Here is an 18267-nt window from a genome sequence, read left to right as displayed (position 1 = left end):
GAGTCTGTTTAAGAGTTTCGGTCTTTTAGGTCCTCTCTGCCATTATCATATGCAACCAGACTCATCATTTCTCAGCTGTGCAAATTTGGGCACGTTTCCTAACCCCTCCAAGCACCAATTTCCTCATTTGTAATGAGAGAATAAGAAAATACCTATTTCATAGGACTATCTTGAGGATTAAGTGAGTCAATACATATTAAGTACATAGAACAGTATCTAGCACACAGTAAGCATGCAATAAAGCATACTTTATTGTTATTTTAAGCCTTTGATGCTACTTGCTTTCTAATTAATTACAGTGTACATATTACCTTGAGAATCACTAATTTAAATAAAATCACCTTTGGGGGACACATGAATGATGGAGAGAGAAAAGCATTTTCAACTTGTGAACACAGCTCCGTGATGAATATATGGCAGCAACATCTTTGCTTAGTCTCAAAGCAAGACTAACGATCATGAGCGCCATAGATGAGTACGAAGACAGGAAAACTGATGGAAAAAAGGAAGTGTAGACTGAAAAGTATTAGTTGCTATACTGTAGAAAGTGAGAGAGGTGCCTCTGAGAGCTTCCCTACAACATTCTGTGAGTATAATGCCTATACACTGCTTACCTAGGAACAAGAGAGGACCAGATTACTACAATGATTAGAAGCAAAACATAAAGGAGTAGACCGAAAAGAGAACTAAAATTCAACAATCCATAAATCTCACATACAAAACGTTATCAGGAAACCTTACAGTTTGTGCTATTTGAAAAGTATTTATTGCAATGACAAAACTAGAGGTTAATTACTTTTTTATTATTGAATTAAATTGTAAAGTCTACATCTACAAGTTTAATCAGGAAGAAATGCTTTGCATTTACATCAAGGACACATTTATTCTAGTGGAAGAAAACAGACACAGACAAAAGACCAAGTACACATTTAAAAAATTAAAAAAAGACTACGCGTTTTACCTGGTCCTACTTTGCTATTTTGGACCATACCTTTCCTATTAGAAAATTGATCTCATGTACATATGAAGTCTGATTTATCTTCCCACATTTCTGAACATTAAATGCAGTTTCTCACAATTTCTAATTATAAACGAAAGATTGAAAGCAATATGGGAATCAAAGTTTAAAAACAAAAAAAGTAAAAGTAGACTGCTATCACTGTATAGAGGCAACGCTGAATAAAATGTGCTCCCTCTGTGGCTCATCTCAAAACACTTTTACTTGGAGAGGCAAGCATTTCTGATCTAGGAGTAAGTTTCCCACTGCCTTTGCAGAGACGAGACCTACGAATATTTCTGGTCAACTGCAAAGTGAAAAATGTCTACAAAATATCTAAAAGCTAAATATCAGACTATGGCTGATGCAAATCAAACTTGTGTGTTGGTCTAAATATACATCTTCAGCTTTTCCTTTTTAAAAAGTATCTTTTTTATTTCAGAAGATATTTTTAAAAAACTTACATTTTTAATGTGCTTTACTGTCAATGACTGTAAAGTTGAAACTCACATGATTCAATCAAAATTTTTGTTTTACTTGATTCTACTGAAATTTCAATTACCTACTACTTTACCGAACAAAGTTATACATGAGGTAAGTTTTAGCTAAAAAAAAAATTAGTCAACCACAAAGATAAAGTTAAACATTTCAAAAGTAAACAAAAATCATAATGCCCGCCTCAATTTCAGAGTTTAAAAATTTATGTATTAACTATTGTGTATCCAAGGAAAGTTTATTATGTAGTTTAAAAGCACATACTTTTTGCTTTTAAAAGCACATACTTTCAAATCAAATTAAGTTGGGAAATATAGGGCAAAAAAAAACTTGGCAAAATGCATTTTTGGTAACAGAAGATAATTCAATAATGAATCCAAATGGAACCTAAGACTGGTGTTTAAAATTTCTAACTTCTAAACACACACACACACCTATTTATCTAAAAAATATTTTGGTAATGGATTGATAGAATAAATGTTTTGCTTTAAATAAAAAGTACAAGTTTCCAATTATAGCCTTATAGCTAGCTAAACAGTCTTTAAAAACATGTACAGCCAGCTAACAGTTCTCTAAAACATGTGTAAGTTGCACTGATAGATCCCTGCTAAAAATCAACTGCATTTAAATGGGTCTTACCGAAGTAGGACATTCACAATACTAGATATCTTTTAAAAAGTGAGTACAATAGGGCTACAACAATAACATTATTACTATTAATAAAAGTTACAGAAGAGATTATCACTGTACTTTTCCCCATAAACACCATCAAACTTTGTTGCAGTCAGCAAAACTACAATCTCAAGTTACTTTTTCTCTTACCGAATTTCACGTTTCACATGTCTCTAGTTTTTATTCAGCAGAGAATAATCCTTAAAATCTTTTCTGTAAGAATTCAAAGTATTTAAATGTGTAGCTTCACATTATACTACCACGTTTTGCCCTTCTTGTTTCCCAAATACACAAAAACAATATACATTTTTTCTCAAAAAAGAAATAAGATGTCCACATTAAAAAAATAAAGCCTACAAAAAAGTTCCAGAGCTAAAAAAGATTATTCATATGGCACGAAGTGATCTCCTACTAGTCCGAAGTCCAAAACATTGAATGAAGTCCATTTATATATATCTTGCTTGCTTTTCAATGGAATACTACATTTACTGAGGTGAAATCACATTTTTTTTTGTTCTTGAGTCAAGTGTACACAAATTTTTTTAATACAGTTATTAAAAATAGGAGACCAAGCTGAATGTGCCAAAGAGATATCATTCAGTTGACTTTTTTAGAGTCATTAGAAAGAAACTTATAGAATGGATTTCCTTGGTTGGTTTCCATAGCTTGATAGACCAAAAACAAAAAAAAGGCTACGACAACGAAGAGCAAAATTTTTATCCACATGGGAATGGAGCGTCCCTTTTTCGTCTTTTCTGACTTGACATCTGCCAAGGGAAGATACTTAGGAATATATTTAGACGAAAAAGATTCCTCCATCCTGAAATCACTGAGTTCTAATGGCCGGCCGGCAGCCCCTTTGATTGGTCTGCGGCAACTAGCACTGTTGGGAGTGAAAGGAGGAAGAGAAAAACAACTATTAGATAAAGTCATAACTTAAATAACATAAAATGACATTATTACTCCTAATTCCAAACACATTCCTTGAGGTAACAGTAGAAAATTGTCATATAATATCAACAGTGAGATCAGTCAACCTATTTAAAAACTTCTATACATTTTTCATTTAAAGAGTTAGATTTGTATCTTTTATTAGAAAATAATATTCAGAGTATTATAAATATTCACTAAATTTGCCTTCTTAAAGGTTTTTCAAGCTAATATATTTAGGGGATAAGAGGAAAAAAATAAGGTAGTTTGGTTGTGATTCCTTCAGTCAGGAAACAATTCAACAGATATCTAAAAGCAGTCTTTTCAATTAGAAAAGAGAGACTCTCAGGAATAAAACAGATTTCCTTCTTACCAGGTTTCAGTTTAGATTTAAAAATAAGAATTAATAGTAGGTAAATGATTTATTTACAACCTTTCAGCTTAACAAAGTTAATTTTGAAACTGACTCAACTTTCAAGAATATGAACTAGTTAGTGCTTAGAAGAATTAAAGTGCTCCCAAAAAGAACAGTTTACTTATGAGAGCAGAGGTACAGTAATTTTGTGAAGAATTAAAAATTAGAATTCATTTATGTATGTATATATAAAATAATTATGTTGTATACCCTAAATATATAGTTTAATGTGTCAATATACCTCAATAAAGGTGGGAACAAATAAATAAATAAAAATGCCTTAATTGAATACACTAAATAATTGTTTCAGTGTATCTGAATACCTAATTCCTGTTGGTGTAGCTGCTTCAAAGGGAAACATTTCCTTAAGAATATCCCTTTCTACTCTTCTTTCCTCTGTTTTTTCTCCCACCTAATAAGAAACAAACAAACAAAAAAACAACCAGAAGTTAAAATTTAGTGTAAATATGCAATAATTAGAACATAATTTTAAACAGAAGCTTTGGAGAACAGAATGCACTTAAATCTATCCAACTTTTACAACTGCCATTTCTGAATTCATTATTGCTTAATTATCCATACATTTCCATGGCTCTCTTCAAATTTCCTCAGTGTGAAGATATGTTCATGTTGTAATGGGGGGGGGGCACATATTCAAGTAAGTTAAAAACAAAAAAAACAAAAAATAAAATTTTTTAATTTCTTTCTAGTACAGCTAATATGGCAGTGTAAGTTCCCTCCAATGCTTTTCATTGACATTAAAAGTACATTGTTTCTTCCTCTTAATTTTGTAATAAAATAAATGATCAAATATAGAAGATATCAAATTAAGATGGATCTTTTAACAAATTTTAGTATATGCTTTTAACTAGAGAGTCAATCCAATCTTCCTAATTTAAGAAACATAAAATAATTTTTTAAACAACCTGATTGCTTTGCTAAATTACCTTTATGCCCAGATCAAAATAATCTTTGATAAAGAATCATTAAAATTATAATGTATCCATGCAGTTAGTACTTTAAAGCTTAATTTTACAGGAGTTAATCAATTCAAGTATAATACAAAGTCACTTTAAAGTCCCATTATCTGACCTTTCAATGAAAGGTAGTAAGTATAGCTTCCCCCACAGCCCAAGTAACACTTTCCACTCACGTCCATTTTAACAAAGAGAACATATTACAAGCAGCACACAAATGAGCACTCCCTTGTAAACTGGAACTTAAAGGGGCACACAGTAGTAGCAAGAGGATAGTATTAGCATGTCATACGATATTACTTTCCATTGTCACTAATAAAGTATGTCTTTAAGATAATATATGCACATAAACAGACACACACACCCCCACCCAACAAAGCTCTGCTCCCTCCCACTCCAAAAAACAAATATAAATATTTCTTCATTATAAGATCAATGATAGCATCGATCTAAATTTTATTCATTTACTTCAGCTCTTGTCAATGGTTTCTTTGGTGTTCTTCTGGGTATGTCTGAGAATTCAGTGATTGGCAGAATAGGAGCTGCATGCTTGAAATTTCCAGTCACCCTATTGACAACCTGCCAAGATTCAAATTATTCAGACTCAGAATTATCCAAACATAACAAAGACACGTTAAAAGAAAAAATGATAGTCGATTTCTCTAATATTTGAAACTTTCCCTTAATAAAAATTTAGGCATAAGAACCTAGAAATACATTAGTGTTTCATATGTGAAGGAAGCCTTATTATTCTTTAAACATGTTAGCAAAAAAGTATCCTTATAACACTAAGTATTCTTGCACAATGAATTATATATATATTAAAGTGGCTACACTGAAAACTTCTAAAATTCAGAATTATATGGGGAAAATGAGCTTAAAATATGTTTAAAAACATGTGTTTGAGGTTTGCCAAAATTCGCCACCTCCCCAATTCTAAGTAAAGGATAATTGACAAAGAATACCACTTGTATAGTTTATGAAACATATTTACTAAAGTTTCGTTGCTTGAAGCCATTATAGTTTCAGCTATGGGAGTACTCTCTGAAATTATTGCACCATCTATACGAAAATGTTCTGAAGTTTCCACCTGTTAGTTTGAAAACAAAACAAAAACAATAAATATAAAATAACCACTAAAACCCTGCCAATCTGAGAACCCCATTCTAAGCAATAAGCCTTGCATCACCCTTTTCCTCGGAGTTCTTCTCGACCCTCTCGTAGATTCCCTAGTTAATGCCTGCAGAGGTCCGCCTTTTGAAGATCCACTTGTCCATTCAGTCTCAGTTACTCCAGCTTGAGAATAGCTCTATTCAAGCATCAACACATTAAAAAGTCATATTCTAATATCAAACACCTTAATAATGATGGCCATATTAGCATACTGAGAATCCATGAGAAGTTTCCAAATGCCAGCATTTGAAAATAATGCTATGCCCTCAAACTATTTCAAATGTATTGACTGAATAGATATGTAGGCATAAGAAAACACTTAAAATATGGTAAAATACATTAGAGTCCAACTATAGGAGCTCACATATTATGATAAAAGTGAGAGGGGAAAAGAAGACATCAATTTATCACTGGCTCCTTTTGTGACTTGCTGTTTACTATCTGGCTCCAGTATCATAGCTGCATCTCTAGCTGTCTAAACAAAAAAGCAGGTTGATCATGACTTGTAAGATAGTCATTTGTTATATAAAACAAGTCAGTTTCCTTTTAAAACAAAATACAAATTTTGTAATTGTTAGCACAGATTAAACATTATTCTTGTCGTGCGGTTAGGACTATTTAAATAGAATCAGTTTCAATAATCTATACACAGCTATCTGACTTAAAAGTTCCCAGGTGTCAAACTCATCTTAGAAACAGGTAATAAAATTGAGCAGCAACAAAAACTTGATGGTCATCTTTTTTTGTGAACAGGCAAGCCTAAAATGTCGCTGCCAGGACTCAGTGCCACTCACTCCTCACTACTGAAAAAAAAAGAAAAAATGGTAATAGGGATAGACCACTGTCCATTTCCAGTCCCAGATTTATTTCTCCTTGGAAAAGTCGACTGATTTTTCCTCATTTAAAAAATAATTTAGCAGTCCTCACATAACTATTTGAAAAGCACTAGACTAGTGCTTCTACCTGAAGCTTTTGTTAACATGCATATTCTGATTCAGTAGCTCCAGGGTGAGGCCTGAGATTCTACATTCCAAGGATCAAGTTATTCAACTTTTGAAACTTTTATTACCAGATGATTCTTTTAAATTCTTTTAACTAGAGGACATCCATCAATGATTAGTTATACTAGAATATGCTTATACTATCACTTTTGCTTTCAAGCTAATATTTTATGTAGATAACTGATGTTTTTATATCTAAGTTAGTGTCTATTAATTTTAAAGATAGATATATTTTACTCTTATCTCGGGACAAGAGCAGTCATCCAATAAGTACACTTATTTGGCTGGAAGCATTACTACCAAAACACCACAAGATACAGACATAGTTTCATACATCTGGTTTTGTATTTATCTATATTTGGAACTGACTTTATAAGAGTTTCCCCTCTGACTCACAATCTGAATCTCTAGGTTTCTTTTCCAGCTATCAATTAGGAAAAATTTGCTGAATGCAAACATTGTTAGTCAAAAGACAAATTTGTAAACAAATTACATACACATATAATAGATGCTTATTAATAAATTCCTGATTATTTGAGTAGAAGGGAACACTAGTTTTAATCTTAAATTCTCAATCCCGGTGGCACAGTATCATCTGGGAAGCTTTTAAAAAATACCAAGTGCCCCAACCCCACCCTAGACCAATTAAGTCAGAATCTCTTCTAGACCGGCCTGGGCTTAATTAAATTTTCTAGCTCCTGAAGGGATTCTGATGTGCAGCCAGGGTTGAGAATAATGTAACTGACTTATGATGCGTCTCAAAGCCAAGTATTTTTTTCAAACTACTTCCAACACTGCTTCCTCTTTGATAATCAATTGCTCAATGCCAATAAAAACAATGAGAGTATTTAAAAAATATTCTAGTTTGATAGTCTACCTGGTATTATCAATGTATACTCAGTATTTAAAAACTCCTCAAAGAATTAAAAAGAACATTACTTTCAAGGGCTAATAAAGTTATCAGTTATGCAACTAATACAATATAAAGCCTAGATATTTGACCTATGTCCATGAAGGTAAGGAGCGGGGAAGAAGAGATATACTTTTCCCTTAAAATTGGTTATCTACCAAATTCCAGGACTTTCCATTTGTTATGTTTTATTCTGAATAAATAACTGAAATAATCTCTTCATCAAAAATTTTACCAAACATCTATTGAAACTATTACACTTAATACAAAAAAAAAAGTTTACATTTTAATTAGTTATCTTTGAAATTAAAGGCCAAGTTCCATTTTAAATTTTCTCCCATGGAAGAGAACACAAGAAATTCATTGGTTGCCTGTGGAAATAGCTGGGAACAGGGGTAGGATGGACACTTTTCACTATAAATCATTTATGCTTTCTTTTGCTCAGGTTTATTAAATTCTTTGGTTGAGGACTGTCAACCAATTTTATTAGTTCTTGCCTATCATCTAATTTAGAATTAATCATCTGCACAGAAAACTATCTTTCATACAACCAGAAAAGACACCTTGAAGACTGAAAAAAAATTTTTCTACCAGAATTCACTATGCAACAAGTGACTTTGAGAAGAAAATATAAATAAAAAACATAATTACAATTCAGTGTTATAACTACTTAGAGTAAGATGGACCAAGCAATTATTGACTGAAAAGAAAAACTCATTGCTACATAAAATTAGTAATGCGACTGCTATATGCTCTGTGGTCAAAATAAGGACTGTAGTGTCATCTATTTTCAGCAAGATGTTCTATAGAAAGTCCTCAATTTATCATGGAGACAACAGGAGGAAGAAACAAAATAACCCTATCAGGTAAAAAGTTATTCAGAAGACATCAGGCAGTTGAGGCACATGAGAATGCAGGAGCTGGGTTATTAAAGGAGGCTATAAATCTCATTCAGTAAAAATATAAGCTTTAACTAGGTTATAAAAAAATAATCAAGATAATTAAAAGCCACCTTACTTTAATGAACTATTAATTTAAGTAAAACATGACCAATATGGTTATTCATATTAACTTTTATTTTTTTAAAAAATAGCATCATATTCCTCCATTAGAGAAAGGTACTCGCATACATTACTTGTGGGAATGTGAAATGCTTCAACTCTTACACAGAGCAATTTGCTAACATCTAGCAAAATTACCCAGCAATTCCACTTCTAGATTTCCTGAAGATAAACTGGCTAAAACATGAAACAACACAGGTAAAAAGGCTGTTCACTGGTGTACCTTTGCATTATTCAGAATAGCACATAACTGAATAATCAATAACAAAAAATCAAAATATCCATCAAAAAGAAACTGGCTGAATAAATTACAGTAAATCCATAAAATGCAATACCATGCAGTGGTATAAAGCAATGAGGAAGAAGGCTATACTATATCTTGACATGATCTCAGGATAAGTGTTTAGATTAAAAACAGAAAAATAGAGATGTGCAATGTAGGCTGTCTTTCATATATGGAGGGGAGCATAAATAAATATATAAATCTATTATTTACTTATATTTTCAAAAAGAAACAAAATATAAACCGAAACTTAATAAAAATAGTAACCTATGGATAGAAGGAACAAAGATAGAAGCCAGATTTCTGACTCTTCTTTTGCCCAAATAAAGCCACATATATATTCTCAAAAATTAAAAAATAAATATGAAAGAAAAAAATTCTTTCAAGTGACTTTAAGCACAGTATTTTGATTTTATATCCTTAACATAAGAAAAACTGCCCCCCCATCTGAAGATACAATTAGCAGCTTTACTATTAGTAGTAATACTGTTATTTAAAAACATATATATAGTGAAAATTACATAAGAAACAATATTATTTTAAGAACCAAGATACTCAGCATAAGAGAAAAGTGATACAAGTGTGACACCTAGAAAATAGCCTGCATTCATAAATTTGAGGAATTCATGACCTATCTTCTCTTTCTAAAAAGTAAGTACTCCTAGCTTTACCTACTGAAAAAGCCTAGAACAATGACAACCCAGTAGGAATGAACACACTAGTATCCAGGCTGTAGGTAGCTTCCAAATAATACTTTCTATTAAAAGGATAAGGGGTTCTTAAGAAAAATGACTGACTTGATAAGAGGCCGGAAATATACAGCCCAGGACTTCTTATTGTGCCAGCAAACAAGAAAGTATCAAAGACAAATGGGGTCACTAAAAGGATACAGGAATCAACTCAACTCAATTCAGTAACTTGAATGTGAAAAAAGAATAATGACTGCAATTGATCATAAATCAAATATATAAAAACCACAGTAGTAAAAAGATATTATTGATCATTTTTCAAAATGACTAAAGCACTTTAACTTGATAACTGGCAAATAAAAGGCATGTAAGCATTTATCCTGGCTCTCCTATATGAATTTTATTTCAAGGTAACTAGGCAATTCACAAGGGAAAGTTCTTTATAAAAGAATTCCAGTTACAGATGTAAAGGAATCAGAGAATTCCTAGATCCATTATTTCATTTGAAGTAATGAAATAATGGATCTAGGAAATAATCATAATGGCTGTCATAACCATTAAATGAAAGGGCGATGTGGAACTTTATAACGGATGAATCAGGCTTTCAACGCCTGAACCTATTACTAATTAATTTTAGCATCATCAAAAGGACATCATGGGTGCTCCTCTGATCTGCCCTGAGAAGAAGACACCCAGAACAGCTGCTGATCCAAAGAGAAGACTGAATCCAACCCACTGCCTGCAGCGAAGCCAGGCCAACCTGAAAGCTGGAGTGCAGCCATCCCGGTCAGTCTGTGATTTGTGAACAAGAAAAGTGGACGCTATTGTTGTAAACTGCTGAGTTTTCGAGTGGTCGGTTATGCAGCATTGGTACGGCAAATTGCTGACTAATACACTTCCCTAAATGCGTATCTTTAAAAATGGTTCAAGGATCATAAGGACAAATTAAAATATAGGACAGAGACTTCCGGGAAGATGGCGGAAGAGTAAGACGCGGAGATCACCTTCCTCCCCACAGATACACCAGAAATACATCTACGCGTGGAACAACTCCTACGGAGCACCTACTGAACGCTGGCAGAAGACCTCAGACCTCCCAAAAGGCAAGGAACCCCCCACGTACCTGGTTAGGGCAAAAGAAAAAACTAAACAGAGACAAAAGGATAGGGACGGGTCCTGCACCAGCGGGAGAGAGCTGTGAAGGAGGAAAAGTGTCCACACACTAGGAAGCCCCTTCGCGGGTGGAGACTTCGGGAGGCGGAGTGGGGGAGCTTGGGAGCCGCGGAGGAGAGCACAGCAACAGGGGTGCGGAGGGCAAAGCGGACAGATTCCAGCGCAGAGGATCGGGCCGACCGGAACTCACCAGCCGAGAGGCTTTTCTGCTCGCCCGCCGGGGCGGGCGGGACTGGGAGCTGAGGCTCCGGCTTTTGTCGGAGCGCCGGGAGAGGACTGGGGTTGGCGGCGTGAACACAGCCTGCAGGGCGTTAGTGCACCGCGGCTAGCCGGGAGAGAGTCCGGGGAAAAGTCTGGACCTGCCGAAGAGGCAAGAGACTTTTACGTCCCTCTTTGTTTCCTGGTGCACGAGGAGAGGGGATTAAGAACGCTGCTTGAGAGAGCTCCAGGGACGGGCGCGAGCCGCGGCTGAAAGTGCGGAGCCCAGAGACGGACATGAGACGCTAAGGCCGCTGCTGCCGCCACCAGGAGGCCTGTGTGCGAACACAGGTCACTAGCCACACGCCCTTCCGGGGAGCCTGTGCAGCCCGCCACTGCCAGGGTCCCGGGATCCAGGGACAACTCGCCCGGGAGATCGCACGGCGCGCCTCAGGCTGCAACGTCACGCCGGCCTCTGCCGCTGCAGGCCCGCCCCACACTCCGTGACCCTCCCTACCCCCCGGCCTGAGTGAGCCAGAGCCTCCGAATCAGCGGCTCCTTTAACCCCGTCCTGTCTGAGCAAAGAACAGACGCCCTCCGGCGACCTACACGCACAGGCGGGGCCAAATCCAAAGCTGAGCCCCTGGGAGCTGTGAGAACAAAGAAGAGAAAGGGAAATCTCTCCCAGCAGCCTCAGAAGCAGCGGATTAAAGCTCCACAATCAACTTGATATACCCTGCATCTGTGGAATACCTGAATAGTCAACGAATCATCCCAAATTAAGGAGCCCTGTGGATGAAAGGCTCTTGGTGCTGCAGCCAGGAGTCAGTGCTGTGCCTCTGAGGTGGGAGAGCCAACTTCAGGACACTGGTCCACAAGAGGCCTCCCAGCTGCACATAATATCAAACAGCAAAAATCTCCGAGAGATCTCCATCTCAACGCCAGCACCCAGCTTCACTCAACGACCAGCAAGCTACAGTGCTGGACATCCTATGCCAAACAACTAGCAAGACAGGAACACAACCCCACCCATTAGCAGAGAGGCTGCCCAAAATCATAATAAGTCTACAGACACCCCAAAACACACCACCAGACGTGGACCTGCCCACCAGAAAGACAAGATCCAGCCTCATCCACCAGAACACAGGCACTAGTACCCTCCACCAGGAAGCCGACACAACCCACTGAACCAACCTTAGCCACTGGGGACAGACACAAAAAACAACAGGAACTACGAACCTTCAGCCTGCAAAAAAGGAGACCCCAAACACAGTAAGATAAGGAAAATGAAAAGACAGAAAAACACACAGCAGATGAAGGAGCAAGATAAAAACCCACCAGACCTAACAAATGAAGAGGAAATAGGCAGTCTACCTGAAAAAGAATTCAGAATAATGATAGTAAGGTTGATCCGAAATCTTGGAGATAGAATGGACAATAGAATGGACAAAATGCAAGAATCAGTTAACAAGGACCTAGAAGAACTAAAGATGAAACAGGCAATGATGAACAACACAATAAATGAAATTAAAAGTACTCTAGATGGGATCAATAGCAGAATAACTGAGGCAGAAGAACGGATAAGTGACCTGGAAGATAAAATAGTGGAAATAACTACTGCAGAGCAGAATAAAGAAAAAAGAATGAAAAGAACTGAGGACAGTCTCAGAGACCTCTGGGACAACATTAAACGCACCAACATTCGAATTATAGGGGTTCCAGAAGAAGAAGAGAAAAAGAAAGGGACTGAGAAAATATTTGAAGAGATTATAGTTGAAAACTTCCCTAATATGGGAAAGGAAATAGTTAATCAAGTCCAGGAAGCACAGAGAGTCCCATACAGGATAAATCCAAGGAGAAATACGCCAAGACACATATTAATCAAACTGTCAAAAATTAAATACAAAGAAAACATATGAAAAGCAGCAAGGGAAAAACAACAAATAACACACAAGGGAATCCCCATAAGGTTAACAGCTGATCTTTCAGCAGAAACTCTGCAAGCCAGAAGGGAGTGGCAGGACATATTGAAAGTGTTGAAGGAGAAAAACCTGCAACCAAGATTACTCTACCCAGCAAGGATCTCATTCAGATTTGATGGAGAAATTAAAACCTTTACAGACAAGCAAAAGCTGAGAGAGTTCAGCACCACCAAACCAGCTCTACGACAACTGCTAAAGGAACTTCTCTAGGCAAGAAACACAAAAGAAGGAAAAGACCTACAATAACAAACCCCAAACAATTAAGAAAATGGGAATGGGAACACACATATCGATAATTACCTTAAATGTAAATGGACTAAATGCTCCCACCAAAAGACACAGATTGGCTGAATGGATACAAAAACAAGACCCATATATTTGCTGTCTACAAGAGACCCACTTCAGACCTAGAGACACATACAGACTGAAAGTAAGGGGATGGAAAAAGGTATTTCATGCAAATGGAAACCAAAAGAAAGCTGGAGTAGCAATTCTCATATAAGTTATATATATATATATATATGTAGTTTGCTTGAGTGCAGTGTTTTTTGTTTTCTGTACTGAATTCATTAGCATGGGTCGGTATAAAATTTAGCATAGGTCAATATGTAATTTGTAAACTAATAAGGTCTTAAAAGTGAGGAATTAAGTCTTTTAAATTTAATTATTTATTGCAAAGAGCAGAATAGCATACATAAACAGGTGCCTAAGGAAAACTTGTATTCTAATATGGAACTCTCATGAACACCTTTTTTTTTCTTCTAACGGTATGATAGTAGGCCATTTGATTATTTTTATGGCTTTAACTTTACAACAATGAAATATTCGTAAATTTTAAAAAGTATTTTTCTTTATTTGATGCGGGTGGGATACTGGAGAAATGAAAGGTCAAACATCTATTGAGGAATCCATACTTGTCTATATATTGTGTACTTTTATTTCAAGAACTGATTTAAAATTCCTAAAAGGATGCTATAATAAGTTATTATGCCATTTTACAGACTGAATTAAGTGAATTTCAGGGAGGTATGAAACTTGCCTAAGGCTATCCAGCTACCAAGCGGTAGAAGTGAGAATTAAATCCAGGTATACCTATAAAAAAAAATTAAAAAAAATAAAAAAAAAAATAAAAAAAATAAAAAAATAAAAAAAAAAAGAAGGCGAGGGCAGCACCAGGGTATGGGGTTGTTAGTTTTATAGGGGTGAGTAATTTCATACGCTGATGAGTGGGAGGAGTATTCCAGCTATTTTGGGGAAGGGGTGGGGATTTCTAGGAATTGAGCCACCGCCCACTTTTTGACCTTTATGGTCATCCTTGGAACTGTCGTGGCACCTGTGGGTGTGTCGCTTAGCTTGCTGATGTGTTACAATGAGTGTATACTGAGGCTCAAGGTCTAGTGGAAGTAGACTCGTCCGCCATCTTGGACCTATTTTGTTCTAATCAGTTTATGTTGTGTCCTCGGGCTATGTAATTCTTTTAAAGGTTGTGCCCTGCCCCCTTTCCTCCTGTTTCATATTGAATATATAATATTTACCAGAGTATGTTTTAATAATTAATACATGATATATTGTATAATTAATTTATATATCATATATATAATGATATCTATAGGTATTTGTCATTAAAAATAAATGAATATTCTTTTTCTTTCATTAAAAAAAAAAAAAAAAAAGGACATCATGTGTCTCTGAAATGATGCAATGTGAAGGCCACAATGCCATTTGTGAAGTATTCTTGTCAAAGTAACTGAACTCAAATCTAACCAACCCCTTAGATCTGTGCTGTACAAAATGATAGCTACTAGCCACGTGTAGTTATTTAAATTTAAATAACATAAAATCAAAATTTTAGTTTCTCAGCCATACAAGTCACATTCCAAGTATTAAGTGGCTACTTAATGAACAGCAGATATACAACAATTTCATCATCACAGAAAGGTCTATTGCACAGCCCCACTATAGTTCTAACTCCCAGTCTACAGGAAATCCAGGGTATGAAAGAGCAAATTAAACGACCCTTGAAGAAGCAATCTGCCAAATCCACAATGTGAGAAATATTATAGAGAACTAACCTGGTTTCTTCACCAAATAAACGGTGGGACGGAAAACCGTTTTAGTGGAAATAGCTACAGACTTAAAAGACAAAACAAGAGCTTCCCAGGTGGCACAGTGGTTAAGAATTCGCCTGCCAATGCAGTGGACACAGGTTCAAGCCCTAGTCCGGGAAGATTCCACATGCCGCAGAGCAACTAAGCCCGTGAGCCACAACTACTGAGCCCAAGGGCCACAACTACTGAAGCCCGTGCGCTCTAGGGCCTGCGTGCCACAACTACTGAGCCTGCATGCTCCAACTACTGAAGCCCGTGTGTCTAGAGCCCATGCTTCACAACAAGAGAAGCCACCGCGATGAGAAGCCCGTGCACCGCAACGAAGAGTAGCCCCCGCTCGCCACAACTAGAGAAAGCCCACACGCAGCAATGAAGACTCAATGCAGCTAAAATTAAATAAATTTATTAATTAAAAAAAAGACAAAACAAAATCAAAAACACCAAATGATATGTGGAGTTTGTATGGAACCTGATTTGAATAATTCAATCATAAAAGAGACATTTCTGAAACTGGAGATTATTGTATGGAGAATGTATAAAGCTTTGAACACAGATATGAAAGATTTTATACACACACACAATGCCACTATCACTCCAAATAAAATTAATAATTCTTTCATATCTAACATATATATCTAATATATATAAATAAAAAACAGCTCCAGGGCTTCCCTGGTGGCGCAGTGGTTGGGAGTCCACCTGCTGATGCAGGGAACACGGGTTCGTGCCCCGGTCCGGGAGGATCCCACATGCTGCGGAGCGGCTGGGCCCGTGAGCCATGGCTGCTGAGTCTGTGCGTCCAGAGCCTGTGCAAAAAAAACAAAAACCAAAAAAAAACCCCCAAAAAACAAAAAAAACACAAAAATCAGCTCCAATCTTTTAGAGATATATACTGAAATTTTAATGTGTGAAATGAGATGATGGCAGAGATTTGTTTTAATATACTTCAGCAACAAACAACAAAACCAAAGGAATTAAAAACGCCGCAGGGTGCAGGTGAAGATAAAATAAAACTGGCAGAACGTTGACAGCTGTTGAGGTTCTGTGACTGAAGGGTCAGTAAACTCTTCCCTTTACTCTTCCATATGACTTAAATTTTGTGGGACTTCCTTGGTGGTCCAGTGGTTAAGAATCCACCTGAATGCAGGGGCCACAGGTTTGAGCCCTAGTCTGGAAAGATCCCACATGCCGCGGAGCAACTAAGCCCGTGCGCCACAACTACTGAGCCTGCGCTCTAGAGCCCACGAGCCACAACTACTGAAGCCTGTGCGCCCAGAGCCCATGCTCCGCAACAAGAGAAGCCACCACGATGAGAAGCCTGTGCACCGCAACGAAGAGTAGCCCCGCTCGCTGAAACTAGAGAAAGCCTGTGGGCAGCAACGAAGACCTAATAAAGCCAAAAATAAATAAATTTATTTAAAAAAAAAAAGAACCTGCCTTCCAACGCAGGGGACATGGGTTCAATCCCTGGTCAGGGAACTAAGATCCCAAATGCCACATACCACAACTAGAGAAGAAGCCCGCACGCCGCCAAGAAGAGCCAGTGCAGCCAAAATTAAAAAAAAAAAATTTGTATAATAAGGCCGTTGTCTAATCCTGCCTCTCATCTCCTAAATCTACTCTCTCCTTTGACTATTTATCCTGTCCCTCAGTTTAGATTCCTCAGGTCAAACAATTACACCTTAAACCATATTTAAAACCATTTTCCCACCCTCCTTTTAACCTCTTATCTGACAAGTCAATGCATTCTTGCTAGCACTATACCATCTTGCCTACATAAAATGGACCAAGATTCTCCATGTCTGTCCATTTCAGTGTTCTTCACCAGATTTTCCTAGTTTCTCTTGCTCTGTTATTTCCTTATTCTTTGGTGTGCCCCTGCAGCTCTTCCCTGGCAACACCAGATAAAAAGACAACAAAATATTTATTCCAGTCTTTGGTTCAATATTAAACCAAATCTTCTTTCATTCAAAGCTCTATACATTCTCCATACAGTCACCAAGCTCATTTCTAACAAATAGTTCTGAAATTCAACTTAACTACATCAAACTAAGAAAGACACATGGCTTAAGAAATCAAGAATACTTCCACTGATGATGTGCGACTTTAAAATGACAAAGAGAAAATGGAAAAGATAAATAGCCAACTAGACAAATCTTCCAGCTGGACAGAAAAAGGGTAAGGAAAATGACTCTAGGGATAGCTGACTTGTAAATCGTCAGCCAAATCAATGCTTGATTAGTCAATAATTTGTTCGCTGTAAACTGAGTTCATTATTCCTGTGCTTATTTTCCCCTTAGTTTCCTATATTTTCCTTTTGGAAAACTGCATCTTGCCTCACCCATAAAAAGGTGAATTTTTGTCTAGAATAAGGAAAGAAAACAGTGTGGTCTTAGGATCAGACTAGCTTCAGAGTTGAGGGAAAAGCCACAGAATTATTATAAGACAGGCAAAAATAAAAGCAAAGTCAAAAATCTAGAGACAAAGACACAAATATAAAACCATTCCCGTTTTTTATTGTATCAGAATTGCTTAGGTATTTCCACCTTTTAAAATATGTCTCTTAAAAAGCAGTCTATGACTGGCTCTGAACTATGCTTAGCATAGAGTCAAACACAAATGAGACATTTATTAAACACTTGCTTTTGCAGTAAACACAGGCTACACTACTGACAAAACACACAAAGTTTAGATTTCTAGTGCCATTTAATGAATGCTTTATCGAGTGTGCTGGATTTTGGGTGTCAACTATGAACTAAAGGCAGGGACCAGGCACATCAGTGTTGTCAGAAGATTACTTATACCTGAATACAGCGACCATAAAGCTAAAGATACCTGATTGTGCTCAACTCTTCTTTGCTTGAGTGTTACCGGAGTCTTTGCTCTGCCCTTTAGTGGTTCTCTCTTCTCAAGCTTGAGCTCTATTTTAGAGTCTGGAAATAACATCGGAGAAATCATTACTCTCTGAGACACACAATAAACTACAATGTCATCCTAACATTACTCTGGAACCCTGGTTTTTCGGCACACTCATACATAAAATAAGTCTGTATATTAGTACTACCTCAACAGACCCAAACTTGTTAACTGCAATTTCTGTCTTTAAAAACTTTTCTTTTCCATTTTTATTTCATTCCATTTTTGTTTATCTCCCCCACTCCTTAATATGATCACCACTTCTTCCTGTTTATTCTTTCTTTTTT

At 36.6% G+C, this 18267-nt stretch overlaps 1 protein-coding gene across 3 annotated transcripts in view; it reads right to left on the bottom strand.

Moving 5' to 3' along the window:
* Positions 1–782: 782 nt before the first annotated feature.
* TMPO (thymopoietin) overlaps positions 783–18267 on the bottom strand; it is a 31783-nt gene continuing 14298 nt past the window's right edge. The window contains exons 4-9 of one of the 3 annotated variants that reach the window (XM_004269514.4): positions 17900–17997; positions 5676–5795; positions 5481–5576; positions 4955–5065; positions 3833–3921; positions 783–3047 (exon numbers count right to left, since the gene is read on the bottom strand). In XM_004269514.4, coding sequence (XP_004269562.1) covers positions 2762–3047; positions 3833–3921; positions 4955–5065; positions 5481–5576; positions 5676–5795; positions 17900–17997 — 800 coding nt within the window. In that variant the 3' untranslated portion in view covers positions 783–2761. The remainder of the gene's footprint in view (positions 3048–3832; positions 3922–4954; positions 5066–5480; positions 5577–5675; positions 5796–17899; positions 17998–18267) is intronic. The other 2 variants (XM_012532909.3, XM_004269515.4) reach the window with 2 other exon arrangements.

This window comes from Orcinus orca, chromosome 11 (genome assembly GCF_937001465.1).
Source record: "Orcinus orca chromosome 11, mOrcOrc1.1, whole genome shotgun sequence".
In the NCBI taxonomy this organism is placed as follows: Eukaryota; Metazoa; Chordata; class Mammalia; order Artiodactyla; family Delphinidae; genus Orcinus; species Orcinus orca.
This window is presented reverse-complemented; position numbering and strand designations above follow the sequence as displayed.